Source organism: Diadema setosum, chromosome 7 (genome assembly GCF_964275005.1).
Source record: "Diadema setosum chromosome 7, eeDiaSeto1, whole genome shotgun sequence".
NCBI classification, from domain to species: Eukaryota; Metazoa; Echinodermata; class Echinoidea; order Diadematoida; family Diadematidae; genus Diadema; species Diadema setosum.
The window spans coordinates 29,832,489-29,854,397 of record NC_092691.1 but is presented as its reverse complement, the minus strand read 5'-3'; the positions used below and the strand labels follow the sequence as shown (position 1 = coordinate 29,854,397).

General features: G+C 37.8%; 1 protein-coding gene across 1 annotated transcript; it reads right to left on the bottom strand.

The window, feature by feature from the left end:
* Window positions 1-2,693: 2,693 nt before the first annotated feature.
* On the bottom strand, window positions 2,694-19,426 carry LOC140231173 (stimulated by retinoic acid gene 6 protein-like). Its single transcript, XM_072311321.1, has 19 exons — window positions 19,142-19,426; window positions 18,340-18,425; window positions 17,752-17,894; window positions 14,542-14,674; window positions 13,866-13,908; window positions 13,098-13,223; window positions 12,319-12,413; window positions 11,736-11,797; window positions 11,228-11,289; window positions 10,685-10,835; window positions 9,612-9,687; window positions 9,145-9,220; window positions 8,442-8,490; window positions 7,885-8,002; window positions 7,196-7,297; window positions 6,601-6,764; window positions 6,059-6,196; window positions 5,077-5,405; window positions 2,694-2,999 (listed from the first exon to the last, which is right to left on the bottom strand). Exons 1-19 carry the CDS (start codon window positions 19,424-19,426, stop codon window positions 2,694-2,696), a joined length of 2,544 nt encoding a protein of 847 aa, XP_072167422.1.
* Between the last annotated feature and the right edge of the window lie 2,483 nt (window positions 19,427-21,909).

Sequence of the window (21,909 nt, the reverse complement as noted above, 5' to 3'; positions counted from 1 at the left end):
TGATATGCCGTTAAAAGTATCTTTATCTAGACAGTGATATCCGAGACGGGGGAAATGATGAACGCCATAATGGCTTCAAATCTACCCCTGATATCAAATTTTATAAACATTTCGATTCAGTCGGAGTCATAGGGAGAGTAGACAGGATAGAAAGAAAACACTATAAAGTGATTCAGCCTTGTAATGCAGCAGGCTTTACGTTTATGAGACGTATGATATATGACAAATAGTCACATATCAATTCTGATGTGCCTCATGAGTTCTATAAAAGGCGAATCATGGACTTCGAAATGTTGATTATTTGCATGCGTGTGCGAAGGCCACTCATCTTGACTGTGCAGATAGACGATAACAAACACTATTTCTTGTTTCTGTGTAATATTTAGAGCGTGGCGGACAGCAGACAAAAAGGCTATTATTGACGATTTTTAAATGACGATTTTATTACGATTGTTTGGTTCTGTTCACGTAAGATATACATATACTGCATCATGTTGATTTAGCATTGTTTTAGCCATGCCGGTGGCGGCGGCGCTGATGATGGTGACAGTGATGACGACCACGCTGAAAGGCCGGGGTGACAATGAATGTGAACAGATGAATATAAAGAATACGGCGATGAGGAGGAGGAGAAGATGAGCAGGAGGAGAAAGAGGAAGAGGAAAAATGAAGGAAAAAAGGGGTAAAGACATGACAGGGGACATGACCGAAAATGCAAGGCAGGATGTGACGCGTGAGGGGCCCCACCCGTTGCAACCCTGGTGGGCCAAGGCACGTCGAGGAAACAGGTTCAACTCAAGAGGGCGCTCTACAAGTTGTCAGAACGAAAGACATCGATTTTTGCCGCGAAGTACAGACCGTCTGCTTCAGCGGTGCAAAAGCTGGTTTCACAGTGTATGAATATGCGGGGCTGATATTTGACGAAACGCATGGAAGTGCCGTGTTTAAAGATTCAGCAAGCCTTATGTTATCGCGCTGTCTAGTTGATAGATTGAAGCGATATATTAATATCATGCCATGACTGAATTTTACTGTCTATGGACATTAAAGCATAGCAAAACAATTGGTGTTGCTCCGTCAAAATCTTATAGATGGGAAGACAAAAACAAAAAAGTCGAAACTTTGACTGACAAATGTGTAGTAAGCATTCCAACAGATGAAATGACCATTATTCTGTACATGTACCATATTAAGAAAGATGGTTCCATGCCTTTGAAACAGAAAGGATGGTTGTTAAGATTTTAATTCAATTCATTTTCCATTCGACATTCACGCTAAATAAAACAAAACATAACGAAGCAAATTAAGACACTACGGCGGTTACAAAACAAGACAAAGCCACACAAACTGCAATATATAATAATGATTTAAAGGGGATGGCTAGTTACTGATCAGTGGGAATCAGTGGAAATACTGGGGGATGATTGTTCCAATCCTTGTGGGATTTGTTTAAGAGTACATTATACATCTATTCTTGAGTGAAAATTATTTGCTTCAGAATGATCTCATATTCAAGTAACGTGCAGTTTAAGGCCCCGTCACTGTACAGGCATGCTAACCTGGAAACATTAAACTGCACATTACTTGAATATGAGACCATTCTGAAGCAAATAATTTCACTCAACAATAGATATATAATGTACTCTTAAATGAATCCCACAAGGATTGGAACAATCATCCTCCAGCATTCCCACTGATTCAAACTAATCAGTTACTAGCCATCCCCTTTAATCCCAACTGTTCCTTAAACTTCTTCCGTTAAACCACATTTGCCCAATGTATTAAGTGAGGAGCATGCTTTGAGCGCCAGCTAGTGTCGTGCATGCGCTTGCGTATATACAGTAGCTCTTCTACAAAGCATTATATTTTGCATATTGCCTGGGTCCCACACTGATTTATCTACGCCGATATGCGATAGAAGAAAACAGTCTGACAGACAATCAAGTTGAATCAAATCTGTCTATGACATATTTCAAAGGCCGCAGCACACTGTACGACTTTCGGTCGCATGACTGACCAACTTTGGATCTGAAATAAAATTATAAGATAATCATGTTTATTCTGCTGCTATTGTGATTTATTTCGGATCCAAAGTAGGGTCAGTTGTGTAAAGTGTGCGGTGGCCTTAAAAGCATCTCACCAATTTCTGTTCGTATGACCAAAGAGGTGCACCTCCTTGGTATGTCGCGATGTGCCGAATTGACAGAATGCATTGTGTTTACAACGAAGTGATGGTATAGTAGGGGCCTAATTATTGTACCATGATGATTGTATTTATTGTGTACTTTCAACCTACATGAGAAGAGAGACAAAACTCTTTTTAAACAACTTCTAAGGTTCATTACACAAGAATACGCCAGAGCATTGAGCAACTCCATCTTCTTCGTATCTTAAAAAGCTTCACACTTTTGTGGCTTTTCTGTCGGGTTTGTGCGTCTACTTTTATTGTCTTGTGGAAACAAACATACATCTGCAGACATAATGTCCTATCAAAATGCCCCATTTTATACTTTGATTAAGTTTAATGATGTCCTTGCAATGGTCAGCTTGAGTTGCATGACAACAGTTTGTACTTTCGGATTTCCGAAGTTTTAACGCTTGTCAAAATTGCCCATCGGGGCCATCATTGCCTTTGCGCCAACGGCAAAATTCAAATCACATTCAGGATTCATCGTGTTGCAATCTGTTCTTGGCTACGGTGGACTATCGTTTTCCCCATTGTCCTCCATGATGACGTCACCACCGTCTGCTTTCACATCGTTGCTGTCTCCAGTCGTCATATCGACCATCGCTATCGGGGCGCCTGGACTTTGACCATCGGTACTGCTCTGCTCGGTCCAGCACGTGGACGATCGAATCGAACTCGGCTGCGAAACGCCGTCAAGTTGGTCCTTTGGAGTTGGACGCTTACTGCCAGCTGACGTTTTCCCATCGTCTTCCAGTATCAAGTAAGTGGTGCTTGCTATCGAGTGTTGATCTATCGTCGTGGTATCAGGATTCTGCACATTCATGGGCGCAAATAATAATGATAAAGAATTAATACCGGTTCTGTGTAATATTGTTATTTGAAGGTTTTGATCTTGTTGCTAGTTAGGTTTTCAATTCAGTTCCATTTGATTACTTTATTTCCCTCCAACAAAAAGCAACAGTTTGTCAGCAGTACAAGTCATAAAATGTAGTACAAAATATGTGTACGAATTAGGTGACTGAAATTGCGTTCTTGTTGCTTATGGATGTTGAATGTTGGTAATAATTGAATTATGATCATTGATCTATTTAGAAATCGCGCGGGCCTCTTGCCAGTTGTAGCATCCGTTTGCACCAAAAGCAAAAACACTGCAGAGAACAAGACTCATTGCTGTGTAAAATACATGTCGACGCCTGTACATGTATCAGGTTTACACGAACAGACAAAGAATTTCCATGACACTTAAAGATCGTTACCATTTTTATGACATAGACACGATAGAGGAAATCTAGAAACATTTCAGAAGTTGGGGTACGGTTCAATCATACAACAGACTTGGCTAGCGTGATGACGATATCTACTTTTTGATAACCTTTGTTCAACTGATAAGCAGTGGCGTATCTAGGGAAAACGGCGCCCGGGGCAAGCACGAAAATTGCTCCCCTAATTTCTGAAAAAGTGTTAAACCCCAACCCCATCCCGGTAGGGACTTTAAACGAAGTCCACATGATGCTTTTTCAAGCACTTAAAAGGGATATCTTGAGGGTGATTTAAATGTAATGAATTTTGATAGATTTTGGCGAGCGAGCGCAGCGAGCGAGCCGAAAATTTTTGTATTTCAGCTGACAAAAGATGGAATTCTTGTCATTTTTTGCTTACCAAATCTTACAATTCTAATCAAGATATAGTGACAGCCTTATAGATATCGATTTATACCAAAAAACTGAGGACTTTAAAAAATACTCTAAATTAGTGCGCGCGAGTGAGCTGAAATTTGTAAATGTCCTCGTCATCATCACGTATTGTTCTTATCTTTTTTTATATATAAATTTTGGCGAGCGAGCGCAGCGAGCGAGCCGAAAATTTTTGTATTTCAGCTTACAAAACATGGAATTCTTGTCATTTTTTTTTTTTTGCTCATTGAATCTCACAATCATAGTGACGACCTTATAGATAACGATTTATACCAACAAACTGAGGACTTGAAAAAATACTCTAAATTAGTACGAGCGAGTGAGCCGAAATTTGTATATTTCTGCGTCATCATTACGTTTTGTTCTTATCTTGTTTGATTTGTTGTTGTTTTTTTGCGCCCCCCCCCCCCGTATGTTCGAAACCGTTGACGCCCTCTTTTGATCCAATTGGCGATCGCTTCAGAACGAATGAAATTGCAGCCGCTGCTCCGTGAAACATTTCGCCTGCTATATATAAAATGACATGTGTGAACACAATAGACACTGTCATTTTGTCACCATCACGTTTTGTTCTTACCTTCTTTTTTATATAAATTTTGGCGAGCGAGCGCAGCGAGCGAGCCAAAAATTTTTGTATTTTAGCTGAAAGAACATGGAATTTTTGTGTGAACACAATAAACATTGTCATTTTGTCCGCGTCATCATGTTTTGTTTTTATCTTGTTTGATTTGGTTTTCTGCCCCCCCCCCCCCCCCCCACCAATCTCCCTCCCCCTTCCGGGCGAGTTTTTTTTCTTCTTCTTCTTCTTCTTCTTTTTCTTCTTCTTTTCTTTTTTTTTTCTTCTTCTTCATTTTTTTTTCCTTTTTTTCCTTCTTCTTCTTCGTTTTTTTTGGCGCCCCAAGGAGTGGCGCCCGGGGCACGTGCCCCCTTGCCCCCCCCCCCCCCCCTAGATACGCCACTGCTGATAAGGCCGGCACCAGCAGATGACAAGTATTATCTATTTCCAGAGGGGCTGCTATTTCCAAAGATGGAGGGAGTATTCAAAATAATTTTGGTTAAACAAAATTGCTCATTATACCCCTCCCTTGCATTTGATTTGATGCGTAGACTTGCCCATAATAATCTAATAGTGTTTTCAAATCATATCTATCATTCTCAAGTACGGGGTGATGGTTGCTTCTTTATCATGGTTACCGGTCGTTCGTCATCGTCATCGCTGATCTCACGTGAACTGTGACCCGAATCGGGCTTAACCATCATCACCGGACTCCCTTCTTTGTTGCTCTTCTCTCCATCTTCTCCTTCGTCATCGACATCGTCCAGCGGCTCGACGGCACTTTCAATACTCTCCTTTTCCTGCTTCTCCATCTCTTCTCTTACTTGTTTTCGCAGTTCCTCGCGTCTCGCGTCCAAGATGGCGGCCAGTCTGTCAGAGAGCAGGTGGTTGTTTTTAAGAAGGGTCATAGCCAGATGCCAGCGAATTCGCGCCCTCTTATCGGGACTTCGCCGAGTCGACATGTCCACTGCAACAGAGAGAAGACGCTGATTATACACTTCAATAATTAATCCTGAAAGGTCATGAAACATAATTTTCCTGCCTTAAGCGCATCTTGTCTTTTATAGTGGTCACTGGATGTATCATTTTGTAACCAGAGCTTTTTCCCCTCATCGGGTCCAGCTATACTACCCTGATTTGCTAGCTTTATTTTCATCCAACGAAAAACAATCTTACGATTATTCTGTATCCAGTATTGGTTTCAGATGGCAATCAAAACCTCATTGTTGTCTTACTTTCTCATTATTCGATATAGGCCCTACATATATATATATATATATATATATATATATATATATATATATAACACATATCACTTGAGTTGTAAAACATATTCCATTCATATGAACACTGTGGAACTGTTTACTGAAATATTAGTGATTTAAAATATGTTACGATAGACCCATTTACTTACATCTTTAACCTCACAACGAAGTACAAACGAAGCACAAACACGCACGCATACACCCTGCATGGTTATTATTTTGTCTTAACAATACATGTAATCACATAGATGTGTGATGTGCGCCCTCTTTGACGAGGAGTGCTATACTTTTAATGACGTTACTTCGTCAAAAATCCCCGTGCCTAATCATTCCTTACTGTACGAAGTAGACTCACCGTCATCCTTTTCGCTGAATTCGAGCAGCTTGTCCCTATTCTCCTTCTGTGTTTGGAGGAGGAAGTGGCAGAAGGTGATGACCACGGGGTGAGTGTGGGCGACCTCGAGCTGCAAGAAGCCCAGGTAAGCCTTGTAACCTGCCACCGCGATGAGAAGAATAAACGAAGATTGTTAATACTATAGAACTTGCAAGACCATATCAAGCACTGCTACGTCTTCTGCGAACAGACCCTAAGAATCAACACTACCTTAGAAGCAACAAATCACCACTAATGCACATCTTCTTTGAATGCCAAGTAATTTCTTCGAGAGGACGTTACACGTATTATGTCAATACATGCCACCATGACATGAAAACCAGAAGGCATCCAAAAAAAAAAAAATCAAAAACTCTTAAAACGTCTCCTTCTGAGCCTGTGATGTCATGGAACATTAAACGTCATCCGGTGTGTTGCATGGTATAATCTCTCCTTTTAATTCCAACAATGTTTTTGCACTAAAACGGATAATGCACATTAATGGCGTTACAATTTATTATCACCTGAATCGAAGAGTTCGAAGCCCCTCATGAGCAGGCACCGGTCTATGCGACCGACGAGGAGCAATCCGAACAAAACCGACTTGAATATCCGAAGAAGACACGAGGCCAAACCGAGAATCACGTTGAAGAAGAAAAAGAAATACACCTGAACGTGGAAGAGTCGCCTGAATCAGAAGAAAGCATGAAATGATCTTGTCGTCAATTTAGAGATTTTCCGGAACTCAATAATATGCTACGAAGATCACTTGTATAGCGGAAAGAAATTGTATCAGCTATATGACATATAGGACAAACTGCAGAATATGTGAGGCCATCTAAAGACGCACACAGGTTTTGCGTATGATTACGATTTTATCATGTCGAAAGGTGCATTGAACAATTCTGTGGGGGCTGGGACTGGGTGGGGCCGCCAGTATGTGCTGATCGGGCTACTCGTTTTGAAATACATGTATTCAGAATAGATGAAATAAAGTGCTCACAGAATTATGTCAGTAAGATGGGGATATATTCATAAAGCCACCACAAGCACAAAACCCAATTTTTACAGACCAATATTATGTGACTACATTGGAGTGAAGTGGGTCGTTATTCTTGCCTGTTGTTGATGCTGAGCTCCTTTCCCCTTTCTCGGAGGAAGAGGAATCTCGCCGAGAAAACTTGAGCGTAGTAGATGACCAGGTACACGACGACAGTCAACCTGTATCGACAGATCACGTTTTTACGAGGGGCACGATTAGTTACTGAAGACTAGGTTAGTCATGATGGTTACTAAATGTACTTGCGACATTAGATGTAAAAGAATATATAATCAAACCGCTGAAGTAAGAGTCTTGATAGTTATACAGTTCCTCCACACACAGAGCAACTCATTTATGGAATGTCTCCGTGTGCCTGGACACCTGAAGAAGATTAGACCAAGACATGATAAATTGGGAATTTTCTTTCGATCATGGAAGTATGCTGGACACTCCACTGCTGATCATAAGATCTGATCAGGGATGTGAGTCCTGGTCTGATGCTTCGAGCTTCCGAGGATAATGCTCTTTAAGGACATGTGTTGTTTTATTTTTGGGTAGTTTTTATCGTTACTATAGCCACATAACGTTTGCAGTAGGGTCTACTGGGATATGATTATTTGAGTTCTCACACAAAACTGAGTCAAATGTGCACAAATTTCACACACACGTGCGCTCCACGCCATGATCTCATGCGTCAAAGACGGCAACATAACTATTTTGGCGTCGTTGTTGCATAGCCAGTAACTTTACGAGTCTTAAAACTCACCACTGGTTTTTAATGATGACCCAAACCCAGTTCAACTCTCCATTGACGAGCGGGAGAACGAGGAGGTAGGTGAAGAGGAAGACGAGAAGCCAGAGGACGAGCTGGATCAGTATGAAACCTGGGAAAACAATCGAAATAGAAAATGAACCACTTATTATGTATTATGTTCTAACTGGCATATAACTGGCTTTGAGGCTGGTTCGGGAGTTTTGCGCCATGGATGTGTTGTATCCATACTTTCTTTATAATCATCATCACAAATGTTATTAATGTCATCATTATTACAATTCTTATCTTAGCATACGATGTCAGTGATATTGCATTTTGAAGTGTGTATATATGTATATATGTATATATATATAATATATATATATATATACATACTATAATACATATATATTACATATATCATTATTATCATTATTATTATTATTATTATTATTATTATTATTATTATTATCATTATCATCATTATATTATCTCTGATTTTGCGATATAATACTGTCTACCTATACTGTAACTTGTGATGGAATCGTTTGACGAGCTGCTGTACTTACCCCATAAGACGAAGCCTATGTGGAAGCCAGAATATTTGAAGCTGGCTACCTGTCTCGAGAGAATGATAAAGGTAGTGACATCCGACAAGAGTACACCACATCGAGAAACTTAACACAGTGTGAATACGCAGCACAATCATGTCAATGTATGATATTTATAATGAGCGCAGACGACATCATGCGCGATATAGACATACAATTTTGTCAAAAAAGCAAGCAAGCAAACAAACAAACAAACAAAAACAAAAGGCAACTAATTGAAGCTTACAGTACAGAAGGTAACAACTGAAACTCCGTATTACTGCCGAAGATTATTGTGTGGATGATCAGTGCGTGGGGGAAACAAGAATTGATGAAAATGCATCTTATTATATGAACAATAATGATTATAATCACAATAATAATAATACATTGTAGCGTATTACGAGCCAGAGGAAGAGTAATGATGATAGTTATCGTAGAAGTCGCTGCAGCAGCAGTCAAGGTAGAAGTTGTAGTGACATAATTTGAGTATATAAGAGTAAAGTAGTGGTATATTGTAGTAGTGGTAGCAGAAATAGTAGCGTACAGTAGTAATAAGTTATAGCAGTATAACAAGTGCAGGTCCTACTAGTATTACTCTTGGCAATTGCAGTGATATATAGCACACCGTTAATGCTGAAATAAGGTGGGTCAGAAACAAGTAGAAAACAAAAAAGCTTACCACAAGTGATGTATTCTTGAAGTGCTCATTTGGGCAGAATGATCTATCCCCTCGCCAAAGGCGTATTGTGTTTCTCCTGTGTAATACATGAAACATAACCATAATAGTTTGATTGATGAAAGTCTGATACACGACAATGCATTGTAATGAGATGAAATTGAATTGACAAAGGTTATTGGAATCGTCTATTTAACTCATGAAGACACTAGTAGTGGGTAAACACGGACTTTTGGTTAAGGTATAGACTTTTATATTAAAATATCGAAATATAAACTTGAGGATAATTCATTTTCTTGCATTTAATTCATCGTATACTCATCACTTTGAAATTCAAATAATGTCAAGCTGCATTATGGTGATTATAAGATGACAAAATAGTGAGAGAAAAAATTATGAATATCACTGAGCAACATTCTGATAAATAAATCATAAATCGCTCTGGAAAGTCAGCTGAAGAGGTAAGTTACCTGTAGGTGATGAAGGCGATGAAAGAATAGCAGATCATGATTGACATTGAGGTGAACACGGTCGGAGAAAATGTGTCTGTTTGGGGAAGAGCAGAGTTATGGCAAACTTTATTATCCTGCATGAATAAAAACGGCTATTTCGGGGTTGTCTAACTTGAAGAATCTGCTCGCGGCACTTATTGTTGCAGTTTTAACGAATGATGAAAAACGTCTTGGTTTTCGTCATTTAGATTCAAGTCAAGTTATTTTCTGCTATAAAGGACTAAAAAACGTGTATAATGTCCAACAAAGTAATGGTCCTGTATATCGTTGTTACTACTTTTATCAGTAGTAATATAAATCAAAGCGTTAGGAAAATCTGGGGCAACTTTAAAAACTTGTACAAGATTAACATCCTTTCCTTGTCTTTCTCTTTCCAATAATATTTAATCAGTCACGTATAGGTACCTATATGCTTCTATACAAAATGTATGGTGGCTGTGAACTAACGATTTCTAACTAACGATGATACGTCGAGAGACTCATTTCACGTAGGTGCTCTTTACCGGTGACGTTCGTCATTACGCAGGTTTGCTAATCTGAAATTTATTGAATTAAGGTTCGTTATTCAGAAGGCTTGTTGTTCTAAAACACACAAATTTCCTATTCCTATAGATGTTTGTTAATTCGAAAATAAATATATGGTGTCGTTTAATCGGAGCATATGTGGCGTTATTCCCATGGTTCGTTATTCCAAAGTTTTGTTAATCCGAAAATGAAATAAGGTTCGTTTTCTGAAGTAAAATGCAATAAGGTTCGTTTGTTTATCCGAAAATATATTGAAGTTCGTTATTCCGATGGTTTGTAATTTTGAAAATGAAATGAGATTCCCTAAACCGAAAATGAAGCAAAGGTGCGCACTAACGAATCTAATTCGAAATTACGAACCATATTTTGTTTTCGGATTGACGGTCCTTCTGAATAACGAACTGTAACCTCTTTTCACAGCAACCATAGAAAAGTTACCTCAAGTCTGGCACTGACTTGAGTAATCAGTATCACGCTCATGCGTTGTACTATGAACAATGACTCACAAACAACCGTATCAAATAACTCCTTCCACTCATAGAAGGTGTCCGTGTCATTGTCCTGATCGTAGAACTCGAAGAGGTCCCCGTCTTCGCCAAACGTGGTGTCTAGCCACCGTTGCAAAGCCACTTCCGTAGCCTCGTATATGATTCCCACCTATACTTACAGAAGCGTACGAAAATACAACAGACAAAAGGGGTGTGTGTTTATTATAGCTCTATAACATATATATATATATATATATATATGTATATGCATATGTGTATATATATATATATATATATATATATGTAATGACATCATCAAGACCACCAGGTGTAATAATGAGAAAACATCGTCGCATTTTATGTTGATTTTAATCCCGCTGCACCATCCTCTGTTTTATCTTGTTCTGCGTTTGTAAGCAAAACAGACGTTGTATATACAATGCTGAAGAATTCGTGATCAGTGACGAAGTAAAATGATTGCTCTTTCGTGAGATAAATCATCGACAACATTACTCCTTTCGTCACAAATAAAGAAAAATGAAAGATAGGATGACTACTTACACAATATAGACACAAAGCACTGAGTCCTATGGTACACACGATTCGACGGGAATACCGAAATCCTGTCGGGAAAAAAAAATAATGCAAAAACATGAATTAAGTATATTGTTATACATTGCTCTTTGTACTTTCTCAGTATTTTCCCTTATATCTATATGCAGTATATACAATATATATATATATATATATATATATATATATATATATACATACATCACATTTTTACTAGTCATATTTTCTCTGATCTTCGCCTCTTGCGTGAAGAGAATTTAGTTTCACTATAATTAACTATTTAAGCAAATAATAGTGTTTTTCTTTTTTCTTTTCTTCATTTGATCTTCCTTATTTTCCAGTTGTCAATAAATTGCATATTAATGCAAACTATTTAACCCTTTACCCTGTGTTAATCAGATAACTGCATTACTATACGAATAGAATTCTAAACAAATTAGGATTAGGGTTAGATAAGCTGGTGTTGTCAATATTAGATGAATGGAAGAAAACTTACCAGGTTCACTTTCGTAAATCTTGTTAATAAGCTTCCGAAATTTGCCCGGTTCCGGCCGATTTCTGTCAAGTCATTAGAACGCAGAAAAGTGAAAATTGATTAGTAAGACAGTCATACAATTAGTATCACGGGACACATCGTTTGTATAATCGGGACTTGTTTAATGAAAATTAATCATAATATCTCAAAAACTGCACGTGGCGGCAACCTTTTGCTGATTATGGCGCACTGTTACCACCCCATGTACGTTTTTCTGGCGACAATAGCAGGCGGTGCCATTTATCATAAGACATGCCGATAGCATCTATATTCGATTAGTTTACAATTCCTATGAGTTACAGATTAAAGGGATATTGATTATATGGAGTACAACATGTATAGGTTGCCATATTTTTAAGCTTTGTTTTCTGACACCATAGCAAAAACACTTTACATTTTCTATCATTCATTCCTCGACGATATCACTATGTTTGTTGCTGAAAATCCCATTGATATCTCATCACACTTATGGGTATCCACCATTATGAAGTATACCACGGGTTCACAAACAAAACGGTGAGAAAATGATAGATGATGTACTCACTTTTCCAATCGCGCTTTTGGAGTGAGGAGATATTTCACCCTCTCGTAGTAATGTGTGTCTTCAAATTGCAACTCGTGAACCTGTGCCTCCAGTCCCTTGTTACGCATGTGAAATCAAGAAATGAAAATCAATTTCCCCATTAATCTTCTGTGCTTCAATTCAGGGCACACGTAGAAATATCAACCATTTCCATCAAGGCAGACGGATGAAAAATGAACGGTTTGTTTATATTTTTTTTTTTTTTTTTGGGGGGGGGGGGGTGTATTTATCACAACTAAAGAGTCAAATTAATGACACATACATGGTGCACACCGAACTCGACAAACATTTGATATAACGAAAGAGGAACTTAAGAAGACGCCAAAGATACAAGTATTATTGGTCTCGTTAGTCGTAATGCAGCCACGCTGTTATCAGCAAATTACTTTTCCTGTGCTATGCTTCACCAACTTACGAATTGATCTTTTATGACGACCAGGATGTTCCAACATGGATGTTATACCGTGGTGTCTTTGGATACGACGAGGGCTCGTGATGCATTTAAATATTTGTTTGTTTGTTTGTTTATCTAATCCTAGCATGATATATGGAACTGTACAACATACAAAAATACTTACAGGATAGTGTTTGTGTGGGCATATATATATATATATATATATATATATATATATGTGTGTGTGTGTGTGTGTGTGTGTGTGTGTGCGCGCGCGCGCTTGCAGTTGTATACAAACTACATTTGCCTATTTAATGTTATTTGGCCGGTCCCAAAATAATTATACCTCTCTCCGTAATTTTCGGATCTTGTGGTTGTGATAGGACCTCTTAATGAAGAGGACGGCGAGTATGACGTACATGATGTAGACGGGAATCAGGATTAGCCTATTAACGTTTCCTTCATCAGATTCCTGTAAGCAGTAGAATGGCAAAAGACAGACAAAAATAGATAGTTTGAGATGATGATGATGATGATGATGAGGTCCAAAGAAAGGTCCGAAAACAATGTCAATGAAGCTGTGTCTCAAGTGACCATGGCAGCTGATTATCAATTTTCCTTTCTTTTCTGTATCTGTATCTGTATCTATCCGTGCAGCTCATATGACATCTATCTCTCCATTGGCTTGTATAGCTCTGTTTTTCACCGTATACATGTTTGGCAAGGAGCGTGCGAAGCATACATTCACGAAAATGCTGTATTGATAAATATTCTACGCAGATTATTTTCAACTTCTGACGTCTTTTGGGACACAGCAAAACCAACACGATTTCGGAAGATGAAACCTCATCAATCGGTAACTGGCGTCAAACCTGAGGAATGTAGTCATGATATTTAATTTGATATCCCACGCTAATGAGAAATAGGTAGCAGATTGAATGAGATTCTGCAAGATTTAAATAATTTTGTGATTTTAAACGAGTAGATGTTGTGTCGAGTCGCTTTTAAAGAATAAAATGCCAATATGAAAGTTAAAAATGATAATATTCGAACGATTTCGTGGCGGTAGCGTTCTTTTAAAAAAGGGTCAAAGTTGAATCGCTCGGATACTTACGTTCCACGGACATTCAGCTAGTGTATACCAGTACATGAACGCCCTGGAGAAAAAGAAAAGATAGAAAGAGAGAATTCCGGTACAAAGTCGACCCTTTTTGCTGTTCCGAACGATAATTTTTGCAATGTGAAATACGTGGCTAATATCATTCATGTTAATTTCCTAACAGACGCATTGCTGAAGATCTAGAGATAACACAGTATGATTGACATTTCTCCTTGAGATGCTTTGATAAAGACCTTTAAGGATGTTAAATGTTATTCGTCTGAAATGACCCAAACTGGTTGTGGTAATCAATCAAATAAAAGAAAAACCAAGGCATACACTATCATTATTTCTTTGAATGTTTGACTTCAATTGTTGAGTCTAGAATACTTGCAGAAGAAGACAAAGGTAACACCGTTGAGAAAACAAGTCCTTTGCAACAAACCTTAAGATCTATCGCATCTACAAAGGAAATGCATTTTCGTTTTGCACTGGCTAAGACATTACGATGGCTCAGCATATGTATGTATATAATGTTTGGGTGTTTTTTTTTTTTTTTTTTTTTTTTTGCATCAATATAAACGCAGTCTCTGTTTGCTTGCTTAGACTGGGATACTATTCGCAACGTGTCAAGAAAGAGAAACACACATTATTCATGTAACTTATATCGAATATTGATTTAGGCGCTCACCATTCCAGCGTGTAAAGTAGGCCTATGACGTCACTGACGACCCAGTTTTGAACCGTCAGACTGACCATGATTGGATAATGAGCCAAGGCAATGGCGAACACGTTGACGTAGGCCATGCAGCTGCGCACTGCGCCTGATTATAAGAAGGTAGAAAGCAGCGATAAAACAGATTCACACATCTATTTCGTATCTCTTTCAGACGAAAGTGCATTTTGGTTTTACTTGGTCATGTTGGTGATGTTTGTCCTGAAATTGGTCTCACCGATGATCGAAGTGATAAAATTTGTGCCCCGTTGGGATGCTTGTGCATTCTTTCATTCTTTCAAAAACCCAAACACTGGATCCAAGAACTGGGGAAGAGATACTTTTATATCTGCTTATTATATAATGAGACAATGACACTACCATCTTGTTGCGCACTCCCCAAACATAAAATTTTGGTTTTGATTTGTTCAAAATGAAATTGAACGGTGGGCGAATTCATTTAGCGCCACGCTCCAATCTCATTTTGGAAGGCAGTATGGTTTGCGATAGGCACCTGCTGTGAATATAAAATGGTTAAAGGGGTAACAAAATTGAGCACCTCTTTTCCAACTCTGCCCTCCCGGCAACACGAGCTCATACTATTTAATTAAGTTTATCCATACAGTCCGGTGCATTCGGAAACAGCATATGCCCAAAATGATATTTTCCCTCCTTGTTACATTACCTTGAATGACATATAAAACTCAATTACTTCTTAATTTGATTGTCGTATAACAATTACACTGTGTAAGAATATGTTAGGACGTAGTCATAAATGCGCTTAAACACAGCTACCCCGGCTTAATGATCAACTAATTTAAAGTATATACGTATCGATGGCATTTGCGACATCAATCATTAACACGAATCCCCCTAAATCTTTTGTTTGTCTACCAATCAGTCGTATCGTGGCTGTTTCTTACAGCTAACCCACTGCAAACCTGGAAAATGTACTTCAATTGGGTGGCCCAACCCTATAGATACGCAGGGTAAATAAGCAACCCTATACGAAAGAAAGCATTCGCGGCCCAAAGCCATATTTGCTAAAACTTTAATCTCACCTTAGGCTGTGCGGACGTTTTCTTGACATAAACTACGCATATTAAAAATAATAATGATGATAATAATAATAATAACAATAATAATAATAATAATAATAATAATAATAATAATAATATATTCTCAACGACTCGCAAATCAATTCTATGACATTGTTTCTTGTACATTCTGTTGAAAAAAAAAGTGAAAATAAAGTTTGAATTTGAATTCTGAATTTGATTCATCATTATTATTATTAGAGCCGGATGTAAGAATGTGAGATTGTAAGAATGTCTGAAAGTATTCATCGCTTTTGAGGTGCTACAAAAAGGAGGATTGTTGAGGGAATCCGAGCGAATGAGAGGGAGAAAGAGAGAAAGGGGGAGAGAGACTGAGGGGGAGGGGGGGGGGGGTTAGAAAGAAGAGGCAGTCGGTCCCAAATAAGATATCGATCTCTAGTATCACGATGGTCTAGAGCACACGATTAGCCACTTGAAGTGTAAATGGGTAAGCAAGTGAAGGGTAAATTGATTTACTGCATGCAAAACGCCTTATTTGATTGGTTCATATCAAATAGTGTCAAATCGGCACTGAATTCTACTGCAAATTCACCGTGGAGAAAGATTGGGTGGAACTTGCTAAGATCGCTTAATCAGGAAGAGATTGACAAAATATATCACTTTGCACAAACCATTCTTTTCTATGGCTGTTTTACTTTTTGTCGTCTTTACAAAGTGTGTATTGTTTTGCTCATAAAATCATTCTGTATCACACTTTATTACTTGCATTTTTAGAAATTGTTAAACAATATAGAATGTCAAATGTTTACTTTGTATTACGTATTATCTTTCTTTGGATGGAAATGAATTTCAATTGAAATGAACTGAAGTGAAAATATTAACTTCAATGCTTAACGATGTGTATGATAACCAAGTTGAGGATTAGGGGTAAATTGAGAGATTTAGAAGGTAGTCATAACTCTGCAACAGAAATATTGAATGAAATAAGATCAATGGCTAACATGAGTCAGAAGCTTTTTTTTCTATACCTTTTGAAATACCAGAAATCCAAAATAGAAAGAAAGGTTGTATTCTTACTAAGGCACACCATCAACCAATATCATTGTGAATTTTGGGACTTCATTGGCTAATCATCACTCGCAATCTCGATGTTACACGGGGAGTGACATTGACACAGACTGACAGATGGCACCCAATTCCCTCATTAATTCTGACCGAGTGCACCCTCTACACTGTTGTATTCCATTGGCTTATGATATTGTTTAAGTCTAGATCTAACCACAACCCCTTCTTTTTATCATTATCATTCACTGCATGCAAGCATGACAAGTGTTCCGGAGCGCACTCCAGTAAAATGTTAAAAGAACTTGTGAGATGTGAAAAAGAAATCTTTTATTTCTGAATACCGTATTCGACGTAATGACTCGCTTTCGTCGAAATATATGACATATTTTATGTGACTCATAGAAGTAATAAAAGAGGTATGAATAAGGAGGACTAGACAGTCTTTTAACTCCAAAGACCTACCGCAGGCAAGCATCGACTAAGCCGTTCAATATCATCTTTAATCAGTTCATGCGCAAAGTCCCTATTATCACTTTAGGATTGCGGTGACGAGGGGGTTAAAGGAATTATCTATTATAGTTTTGGTTGAGATATGGGTTTGATCAGGTTTCCTGTTTTGTGGGATAATGAGAAACTTGTAATGAGATATGAAAGAGCATACAATTCTAAGAGGATTTCAATTAAAGTTTATTTGATAAAAATCGGTTTTGAAATAGGTGAGATATCCTAGAACAAAAAAGTCCCAATAAAAGGTGGGACCCACTTTTTGTTAAGACCACTTTGTTGTATTTTATTTTTTTTTTCTATCTCGGCCATCACACCAAGGTCCTGTATAATACAATAATTATCAGGAACCTGATGTAAATGCTGATTTAGCTATCCTCAATAAAGATGTTTCAATGAATAACAAGAAATGACATCCGTTTTCATCAAATAAACTTTGAATTCCTATATAGAATTATGTATGCTCCCTAATATTTCATAAATGGTTTCTAATTATCTCGCAAAAAGTTAATCCCCCATCTCAACCAAAACTATACTATCCCTTGAATGTTTGTCTTACCCTGCACCATTTCAGGCAAGTCGTCATAGTTAGGCTCCAGGTAGAAGTTGCCCGTGAACAGGTCCAGGATTCCGATACAGCAGATGCCGAAGGCACAAAGGAAGGCCGGCCGATCAGAGTAAGTATCGAGAAGATTCACGGGACTAAAATAAAACAAAGTCACACACAAAACAACAGAAACAAAGCACAAGAGGATAATTATAATGATGAAAACAACGATCAAACTACAACTCTTTGAAACTGACGGAAGCGTCCAAAATCCAAATCAATTTTTACACTAGAAAATTCTTATGGTGTAACATAATTAATCAATGCGTCCTTCAACATGAACATTTCAAGAATTATTTTATTCTAAGTGGGGTAAAATGGATTCAATGTGCAAATTAATATCAGTCTTGACGGTTTTGGTGGTTTCCTTGGTCACGGTCGTTCTATAAACCTATGAAACACATATTTTATTATATAAAACATCATTTGTGATAGTTCTTCTCTCGGGAAGTTTGCATGGCTGTATGATTAACGGTTTTAATTTAGTGTACAATGTCTCTACGACCGAATGGACTGAACTAAGGTGGTGATTGAACTTACTAAGCTACGCTCGGCTTCCCGCCACAGCAGTTTGGAAAAAGGCGCTTTCGAGGTTGGAAGAAGCTGAAAAATACAATGATTGTTGCCTGCAAGAAGATGCAAAAAGGAGTGATCAAATAAAGATACATCAGAGTAACAAATACAGTAGAATAAGATTGAGTGAGTGAACCCATAGACAAAAAGACAAAATAATATCAAGGTTATCTTATGAACCCTAAGGAACAAGAACTATACGACGGCACCTGTACGTATAAGTAAATCTGTTCAGTTAATATTGGATAAATTATTGATGCTACGTAAATACAGGTCAGGTAGACAAGTGGTGACAAAATATAATTTTCAACAAAGATATTAATTGAGGCGCCATGACAATGATCATTATTCGGATCTAATTTTGGATAGATTGTGCAAACCGGTGCATTCATGTCTTGGGATTGTATTTGTGAAAAAACTGCAAATGCAATGATGAAACACATTTCTTGTTGCGAGATCACACTACATAGTTTTTAGCAAGCTTCATGCATGTCATTGCACTTTTCATTGGAACTGACATGTTACTATTCATTTGGCATTTAATATCATGCATGAAAGACTTTGACTATTTTATCTACTTGTTTAGAAACTACATACAGGGAGACACGTTTGCAACTTTTAAAATTGTTACATTTGCTGCATGTGTTATCGTAGTTCAACCGTAGGCCTGCTTGTGTCATCATAATGAAAATTGTCTAGCACTAGGGGCCATGAGAAGGTGAATCGAATCAGCAAAGCGTTCTCAGAAAGAACAAATCTTCAAACTTACTGCAATTGGTAGATTCCATATTGTCCACTGCTGGACGGTAAACGTCGGATTTTCGCAGCTACCCAGTGAGATATTTGTTGCCGTGTCCTCGATGTCGGTCCAATTTAAATCGAAATCGATCGGAATATTCTGCGAGCTGGGGAGCTGGTTCGATCTCGTATTCCTGACGGTCGTCAGAGAGTCAGTGGACTGAACGAAGACGACCACGCAACCGAAGATGCCAGCTAAGACGAACAGCAACAAGATGGATATTCCTGCGAGAGAAGACTCTTTCTTGGTTCCCATGGTGATGAGTTTGTTACCAGAATTATATCAAACTCTTACATTTCACCACAAAATGAGTAAAATAAAGCAAAGTCGATGAAGCAGAGTCAAACGAAATCGAACGTCTCGTCGAAAACATGGAAGTATTGGCAAACCTTAGGACGTCATCCCAGTCATGTTACATCACAGGAAGGTATACACATTCTGCATGGAGTGTAAGAGCTTTGAAGTGTTGACATCAAACTGTGTATTCTATTTACTGTTGTGTGGCAGCCGCTGGCTGAAATATCCTTCTGAATCAGTCTAAAAACCACTACTCTATTCTCAAGGGGTTTGTGCTTCGGGTTGGGCCTGTAGTTCCTTCACGTCGTCCACAGAGAAACGGATAATTACATTGATAACACCATGAATGGGGGTGCAAAGTTCAAGTCGTTGTTCAAATAGTCAAGGCGACGACTTAAGATTTGTTTTCGACAGGGCAGATGGTTCACCATGTCTGATACAGAGGAAGGACGCGGGGAAAACAATGCGTGTTGTTTCCAAGGAGAGAGAATCATAATGCAAAGACAAGCATGACATTTCTGGTCATTTTTGGTTTGCGTGTTGCGTCTCAGTTTAACTAAACACTATTGACGACATGTATATCGTGCCGGTGGTTTTAAGTTTTCTCTTGTTTGTTACTGCTAAAAAGTGCATATTGATATTGGAATAAGTATACGTTAAGGATAATATTATTCCCCATGCCTTTTGAAAAAGGTAAGTCAAGTGCGCTTTCATTACCCGGGAAATTTGAAAATGACAATAACAATACAAAGCTCATCGTACAAATTCATGTCTTTTTAACATATTGTAATGTTTTCCTGGTACTTCTGACGTTTATGCAATTACTGCATCCATATTATATAATATTTGGGCCAATTTACCACGAGTGCGGTCGCACGGATGGTTATGTATCAGCGTGCCCTTGCGTGCCTTATCAGCTATACTTGTTTTGTGCTTTGATATGTTTTTTTAAATCAATTTATCGTCAACGTCTGTACAAAATAATGAATTGGTAAGATGGCAACTGCTGATCTACATTTTAACAAACCTGTAAGATCAGCAGTTGCGATCTAACAAATATATTTGTACAGAGGGTGAAATTGACACACACTTACACAAAACAGTGTGTCATAGCACTTAATCACCCCTCTGAATTAATGATCTTTCTTTCAATATGCTTATTTTTCTCTGTATATCTCATTCCCCTCACTTTATCTTTTTTGTCTCTCTCGATGTCCATTTCCTATCTTCACCCCGATGCCTGAACATTCTAAACTTGTCCGGGATCTTGTCAACGTATCAGGGCTCGACATTAGCGAAGGCCCGGGGCCACTAAAAATTGATGTCGGGCCAAGACCAAACTTCCCAAGTGGGCATTTTTGGGAGTGACCCAATCGGGCACTTATTATTCGAAATGAATTTTTATGTTTCCGTTTCTTTTTCGGGCCACCAAAATTTCAGATTTAGAGAATTTAGTTGCCCGACCGGGTCACCAAGAGAGAAAGAGAGAGAGAGAGAGAGAAAAGTAAGAGTCTCCGTACACACACACACACACACACACACGTACACACATATAATGTATACATTATATACATAATTGTATATATATATATAATTATATATATAATTATATATATATATATATATATATATATATATATATATATATATATATATAATATACATCTATATGAACATGTATGATATTGATCAAATTCAAGCATAGGGTTACTAGTATTATCATTATCCAGAAGACGTTGTCCGTTTAACTGGTATCATTTGAAAACATACGACAACTGACAATTTGACTTACTCATAATAGTTGTAATAAATTTATTCGCAAAAAGCATCTGGTAAATATCGTTTACTAACACAAGGCAAGTCAATATTCAAGAGTCTGTAACATCACATGCATTGAAAAGAAAAGAAGAACTAGAGAGATGCAGCAAAAGCAAAACAGGAGCAAAGAAAGGATCGTTCATTTCTTATCTGTGACGTACGGCGTTCAAATGGAATGTTTTTCATGTCTTTTTTGTTGTTTATTTGTTTGTTTGTTTTACAGAGACTACCTGGTCAGCATCTTTTAGGTAAATAATCATATACTGCACGATATCAAAATATTGTCGTATTGTAATACTGATAGATAATCGTTATAACAACGTTTGAGCTACAAAAATAAACTAAACTTCAAATGCCTTAAATATCAAACAGGTATGAATACAGCATGATAAACTTTGTTAATACATATTGTGATACAAAACCAAAGAGGGTCGTTTATCATCATTAAGGAAAAGGTGTAATGAAATACAACACCTGTGAAATTTATGCATAGTTTGAAAGAAAATTTGTTGGAAACCTTTAATGAGCATGTTTACTTTTGGCCCATTTTCTATTTTTCACGATGCTTATTAAGCATCCCTTTCTCTGTTCTTTTAGGTCTTTTCAATCTGTGATATGTGTCT

Excerpts from the sequence above, each read along its gene's own strand:
- LOC140231173 (XM_072311321.1), bottom strand. The coding sequence starts at position 19,426 with ATGGGAACCAAGAAAGAGTCTTCTCTCGCAGGAATATCCATCTTGTTG. Across the intron at positions 8,491-9,144 it reads TCAAGAATACATCACTTGTG|GTAGCCAGCTTCAAATATTC; the intron begins GTAAGCTTTTTT and ends CTCTCGAGACAG. Across the intron at positions 8,003-8,441 it reads CATAGGCTTCGTCTTATGGG|GTTTCATACTGATCCAGCTC; the intron begins GTAAGTACAGCA and ends TTGTTTTCCCAG.